The 7,315-nt window shown below is 37.2% G+C and overlaps 1 protein-coding gene across 1 annotated transcript; it reads left to right on the top strand.

The window, feature by feature from the left end:
• The first annotated feature begins 3,236 nt into the window (after positions 1 to 3,236).
• LOC133526996 (alpha-(1,3)-fucosyltransferase C-like) lies at positions 3,237 to 5,313 on the top strand. The gene is made up of 2 exons (XM_061863882.1): positions 3,237 to 4,532; positions 4,928 to 5,313. The coding sequence occupies exons 1-2, from the start codon at positions 3,637 to 3,639 to the stop codon at positions 5,241 to 5,243; spliced, it is 1,212 nt and encodes a 403-aa protein (XP_061719866.1). The 5' UTR covers positions 3,237 to 3,636; the 3' UTR covers positions 5,244 to 5,313.
• The last annotated feature ends 2,002 nt before the right edge of the window (positions 5,314 to 7,315 follow it).

Below are 7,315 nucleotides of genomic sequence, written 5' to 3' on the forward strand. Positions count from 1 at the left end.
AAAGATGATAGAGTCAGACCAAGATAAGTTGGCAGTGATTTTGATAGCCCAGACAGCGGTGTTATTTTAAACGTCAAACATCAATGAAATTATGACATTTACTTAACACTTGCACAGGCTGGGTTGTCAAAATCGTTGCCAACTTGGATTTTTCTGACTATCCGCATGCGTGCTCGGGACGCATAATCATCTCGCTCACGCCTATTAGTTACCTATTGATTTAATTACCTTACCTTAGTAAAGTGGTTATGTTTAGATTATACCTACCAAGAATAGAATAGACATACTCATACAGACCTAAAAATGTAGCTAAAGTTTTCATCATGTTAGCATAGGTAGAATATATTTTATTCACAATCGTCGATAAAAAGTTTTATATTCACTTCAGCAGCAGTAGGTACCTATTAAATAGAACAATTATATGCTTAATGCAAATGAATTACAATAATGCTCTAAAAAATCACTGCTGTGCACATGAAAAAACCAACAATCCCACAACAGTTGTGATTGAATTAGACACGGCCGGGCGCACTTCGGGTACAATACAGATTTACCGTAAGTGGATTACTCTCCATGTGGCCACTCGACACTTGACGACTCGACTGTACTGCACTTAATACGAGGACTCCCTTCGATGACAATTCGATTGTCTTCATATCTGGCTTTCGCAACAGTTTCGTTTAGCTATAAATACCTACTTACCTTGCTATCTATCTCTTTACATACGGGGAAAAATTATATTCCAGATCTAATATAACGCGGAGTATTACTTTTTTAATACCTACTCAAAAATAATCGCTTTAGACTATTCTTCATCTATGTATAATTTTATATTACTGAAAGACTTTGTTTACTATAAAATATAAGTATGTACTATAAGTAAGTAATTTAACAAAGGTACTAAACCAAAATTGAAATAAATTTAAAACAAAATATTCGATTGAGAGATTAACAAAAGACCCTTCTCACCCCAATAGGAAGTACTCGAGTGGTCAATAGACTGATCACGACTTACACCCAACAATCGAATTCGGGACAATGGTGGCATTGTCCACCATTTTGTTTTGTCAATACGTAAATAGTGCATAAATATTTTAACAGCTTATGGATTAATCCTTGGGAACATGCGGTTTTTGAATAAAAAGTTGTTGAAATAATTTGATATGAATGTGCCGGATGTCCGAGACGCTCATCTGTAAAACTTTAATTTAAAATTTGCTATAATTGCGAAATTTATGTTGGATCGTCCTTTTATAATATTTTTATTATAATACGTAGCTATTAGACTATTTCGGCCAGTATTCTAAACCGGAAAAACGAGATGTTTTGTTACAGAAACTTAAAAATACGGAGTTTCTTTTACAGCAGTTTTCGAGTACCAGGGCCAAAAATTACAAATTAACGTCTTATTCTTCGCTCGCGTTTGAAGCTATATAAAAAGGAAATCTCACATTTTACGAATAAGATTTTGTAATTACGTAAAAGATATATAGTTGAGCTAATATCATCTGAACTTTTCTCAATCCACCATCCCAAGCCAAAAAGTTTATCTGATATTAGTTAGATCTACTGTACTCGTATTTTAGTACCTACTTAGAAATACGGTAGAGCGTTGATTTCCCATATACACATTATTACGTCGCAATTGACGTTATAATATGCACTGTCATGGTTTAAATAAAGCACATGATTAACCACAGTTGCATTCAGCGCGCAAGTTTATTTATTTGACAAATATTTCGCCGCTGGTAATACCTGCAGATAATGTTATTTGGCATTATTGAGCGCGCGAGGTCGCGGTTAGTTTTTCAGTTGTGATTCCGGTGTGTGCTGGAGAAATGTGGAACACATACCTACCTATTCACATTTAAAAAAAACGGTATTTAAAGCAACACTCTTGTCGGACCATCGGCTGGTCTTTGCGATAAATGTTAACCAAATGTTAATGCGAGCGAGATATATTGATGTCTACCTGGTTATTATGTAATATTGACGACCGGTCTGGCCTAGTGGGTAGTGACCCTGCCTATGAAGCCGATGGTCCCGGGTTCAAATCCTGGTAAGGGCATTTATTCGTGTGATGAGCATGGATATTTGTTCCTGAGTCATGGGTATTTTCTATGTATTTAAGTATTTATATATTATATATATCGTTGTCTAAGTACCCTCAACACAAGCCTTATTGAGCTTACTGTGGGACTTAGTCAATTTGTGTAATAATGTCCTATAATATTTATTAATTTTTTTATGTATTAATATTTTCAATTTTTAATACTCTTCTAGCTACGATATCACACCGTCTTACGCTTTGCACACAGAAACGCGTCTGATAGGTTCTGTTCTCTTACAACATTGTATATAAATAAGTGTAATATGTGCATCTGCCACCTATGCAAAGGCCTAAATTAAATAGTTCACTTTCTTCATGTAGTGCCTAAGCTACGCAAACCGAGCAGTACGCGCAAAGTAATTTTCTATGTATAAATCTATACTCGCAATTTTACCTTATTTCCATGTTGTTTAGTCCGTACCGTACCTATAGTTAATAGTCACCTGGTTGAAAGTCCATCTGTATTGCCACATAACTTGGCAAGGAAGTTGACACCAGCGCAGCTGCATCAGCTCCTGAGTAGCAAATAACAACTACGTGAGTCCGGCATTCCAAGAACGGTCATGGTGACGCCTCCGAGTGCTCTTAATTCAATTAGAACACCATTGTGACGTTTTTGCAGATTTCACGCGACAAAAGATTATTTTGTCAACAATAACTGTATCTCAACAAAAGTCGCGAGAACGACCAGTGGCCGGTAGTTTTTGTAACACTCTAACTGTTCTTGAAAGGTTGAGTATTTGTGTGTGAAGTGTTTATCGTGTTCTGGTCCAAAATCGATCTTAATCTGAGATTAGTGGGGTGTTACGTCTTTGTCAGGTTGTCTAAATTTGTCTCTTTATCAGTAGTTAGTGATGGCGTTGCCACCTAAGAGGCACAATGGTTTTTTGAATGGTCGTCGACGGATCCCAGGTCTCCCACGCATACAATGAGATATTTGAGGATTTTCCTATGATTACTTATTGATTTCACTTCCGGTTTGGAAATAAACATTTTGAAGTGGATTATTATCAATAGAAATAGGTAATTTATTACCAGGATATTGAAGAGTTACCCGTCAATACATTAATTGGTAAGAATGCGTAATTCAGTGGTAATTCACTTCCCAGCTATCTCCAATCATACATGAATCATACAATTTATTTAGTGTTTACGTGTCTCAGTGTCACATTTTACTCTTCTGTATCTATGGTGCAATGAATATAGCAACCCCAACCAACAAGTTTTTATTCTCATGTCTTAGGTAGAAACACATTCTCCCTTGCCATGTGCTGGAATTTTAAGTTTTTTAAATAAACCAATTTGATTGTATCGTCTACTGTTAAATTTAGCTACCTGATGGCAATAACTAATGAGTATTTTTGTTAAAATGCTTAAAGATTTTTTATGACGACCATAAAGTAAAACATTAGTGCTGTAAAGTCAACGTGTCACTTGATTGTCACTTTCTTATCCCAAAGCAGGGTACGTTATTCTCGTTTTCTTCTTGGAAATATTCCAGAACTCCACATCCATGTTGTACAGGCATGCTTTCCCGGGTTTCGTGTTGGCGGCTATGCTCAATAAAAAATATGTTTTATACGCTTTTCTTAATTTCGCTATGTGTCGTCCTTCTCGTATGGATGCTCGACGAAATCCTCGACTTCACTGAAAAGACGCGCTCTTTATTCTTAATCAAATTTAGCACTCATAAACTCATACCGGACACGAAATACATCCTCTCCTGGGATCATAAGTACCTTACTTCAAACGTGACGGACAGCTTTCAGAAGTTTAATTGTCCAGTAAATAATTGTGTTTTCACTACAAACAAAGACTTGTTGAACCTCAGTGCGTTTGACGCAATCGTCTTCGGTGAAAACATTCTGACCTCCGTTAACAGACCGAGGGAGCGGAGCCCGCACCAGATATTCGTGTTCATGTCGAACGAATCGTCCTACAAGTACCCGGCGTGCGAGTTATACAACGATGATTACTTCAACTGGACGTTCACGTATCGTTTCGATTCTGATGTATTGTGGAGGCCCTTCGTGGTGCGGGACCTCGCCGGCGACACCGTTGCACCCTCTGCGGAGGTGGTATGGACAATTCTTAGAAATTTCGTTCCACTTAGATCCAATATAAAATCCACGTTGCGCAGTAAAATGAGAGCAATTGTTTGGATTGTGGACGACTGCAGTTTTGCGGGCTATGACTATCTGCTGAGGTTGGAAAAACATCTGTATCACTTCGGTCTTAAACTATACAAGCACAGACATTTTAAAAAGAGCAGTCTCTATTATAGCGATATTTTGCCTCAAAATTATCAGTTTGTGCTGGGGTTTGAAAACTCGATAGTCAAAGACTACGTGTCACAAAAGGTCATGGAAGGTTACAGAAACTATGCGGTGCCTGTCGTCTACGGTGGGGCCAATTATAGCAGGTAAATTCCTAAATGTTCAAAATACTATCTTACTCTATGCTCACAGAAAAGTTATCTTTTTAGAAGAAGAACGACGTACCTATATTTTATACATACTTTGGCCATCCAATCAGTATTATATAAACTCAGTGTAGGTACCTAGCAGGATCTATTCCTTATGGGTAATCCTTTATCACGCAAAATAGGCGCAAGTCATCGAGTTGCGCAAAATCGCCCGAATACAATACAATATAAATGGGTAATCCTTGTATTCGGTTCGGCTAGAATAACATTCAGTAATTTGTAACAGATTCAGACCGGATTTCACTGTACCTCCCGTAAGTATGTAAGGAGGCACCTGCTATAAAACAGGCCTATATATTATTATATTTACAAAATAATCTCATCATCCACAGGTTCCTTCCTCCGGGCTCCTACATCAATGCGCGCGAAACGCATCCCTACAACCTAGCACAAGCCATTTACGAGGCAACGAGGAGTCAGGAGGCATACAAAAGTTACTTCAAATGGAGGAACTATTATTCAATAGAAGAAGATCACTCCTCCCTGTGCGACCTGTGCGCGGCGTTGAACGGCGACAAATCCAAGTATGCTCCTGCAAAGAAAACATTCAGGGTATGGTGGAACTCTCCTCACAATATGCATCGATGTCTTCCTACAGATTACTCTGATGTAGAAAAACTTGATAACTTAACTATTCAGCATCTTTAAAAAACCAATACTTACCAAAACTTTTAGAATAAAACTTATTTTTTATTTCTATTAAAGTTTAGTTGCTAAATCTGTATTATTATCCCTCTCACTCATGTGTAACAATAAAAACGGGCTCAAGGAAAACCCATCAGATCCTAGCGATTAGGGCGTCGTACGAGTTCGCGATAGTTTACTACTGATGGGCTGTTTAGAATTGGGAATTCAATGCCAATATAATATCAATTCTATATTAATATCAATACGTTGTACGCCACTTTAGTAGCTGCGCTTCAAAAACGAACTAGCGGGTTGTGCTTTGGATACGTGTAGTTGCTATATATTATATCGCTAAACTATCGACACAATTATAATTTTACTTGAAAGGATTTAAACTATACCTAAAATGAACAGAAAACCGTTGTAACAGAACTTTATATATTCTTATATATAAAGTTCTTCAGTTTCAGTATGTTTATGTGAATTACAATAATTTATGCCGGAAATCCATGGTAAAAAAAATCCAATTTTGAATTACAATTTACAATACATAAAATCCAACTAAAATATGTGTTATACTCGTAATATACATCGTGTTTTTATTGAATTCCATTAACTTCAGGGTATCGGTAAGTACGTCAAAGGAAACTAAATGGCTTATTTAATGTAATTTTTTTTTTCTTAATTAAATGTTGCATATAGCGCTGTTGTAACGCGGGCATTACATTTAACTCAACCAAACAATTGAAAACTGTGAGATTGTGACATATCAATGTCATTTCGATAACCGATCGTCTGAGATAGTACTTAAATTTAGTAGCAAATGTATTAACTCGTAGGTAATTAACACTAATCAATATGTAAACAGACCCTAAGGCAAGTATACACGCTCGTAAGGGCCTTATCAGGTAAAACATAATTATCATATAATTATTGATTATCCCCGACATGGAGTTAAATAGAATACCGGTGTCATTTAGAAAGTTACTTAATTTAAGCTCAGGGATGCACCCTTGAAATTAACGGAAATAAAAAAAACACGGTGTATATGTAGTCAATAGTATAGTTATTTCCTTCACCAGAAAAAAAAGCGGCAAATTTAAACTATATGTATAGTAGCTTCGGAGTTTGTTTTATGGCGACCATAAACTAAAGTATTATTGCTGTAACGTCAACCTGTCACTTGATTGTCATATCCCGAAACGGGAGAAGTTACTCTTGAGGTTTCTTCTTGGAAATATTCCAGAATTCCACATCAATGTTGTACCAGCATGCATTTCCGGGTTTCGTGTTGGCCGCTATGCTCAACAAAAAAATTGTCTACAAGACTTATTACAACGCTTTTCTTAATTTTTCTATGTGTCGCCCTTCGCGTGTGGATCCTCGACGTTAACCTCGACTTCACTGACAAGATACGTTCCTTATTCTCAACCAGGTTTCGAAGTGTCTAGTCGTCCGCTAAACGGACGCGTAAAATAATTTAGTCCTCCGCTAAACGCCAAATTTCGTTTATTTACAATTAGGAAGAATGTCATATGACAGAGCCTAGATAGGTGCGACGACGAGCGAAGCGAGGAGGAGTGTGTTATGTGAACTGCGCGCGTAGACAAGATGCCAATTGTTAACGCTCCGTAGCGAACGAAACGCAACTGACTCTGTCGCACTAATATGGAAGAGTGATAGAGAGAGATAACTACGCTACACTACGGAGTGTGAACGATTGGCATCTTGTCTACGCACCCTGTGACCAAAACGGTGCGCGAAGCCGAGCGAGCGAAGCGAGCGTGCTGCGGCAGCGGGCTGCGAGCGCCGTCACCGACATTTTATTGTACGATATTGTTTTTTTACATTAATATAAGAAAGGTTATCCAAATTCTGCGAATGGTTAGAAAACCTATCAGAAAATATGCTATTGAATATGCGAATATGTTAGAAAAGCGTTCGGGAAAGGAAGCTATTGAAAAAAAATAAAGTGGTAAATTTTGCAAATGGAAAAATCGCTTCCAGTAAAATTCTATTTTCGGAAAATAATCATCACTCTCAAACACGCTCTCACTCTCTTATAATATAAAATTATATATTACAATATATTT

Source organism: Cydia pomonella, chromosome 17, assembly GCF_033807575.1.
Source record: "Cydia pomonella isolate Wapato2018A chromosome 17, ilCydPomo1, whole genome shotgun sequence".
NCBI classification, from domain to species: Eukaryota; Metazoa; Arthropoda; class Insecta; order Lepidoptera; family Tortricidae; genus Cydia; species Cydia pomonella.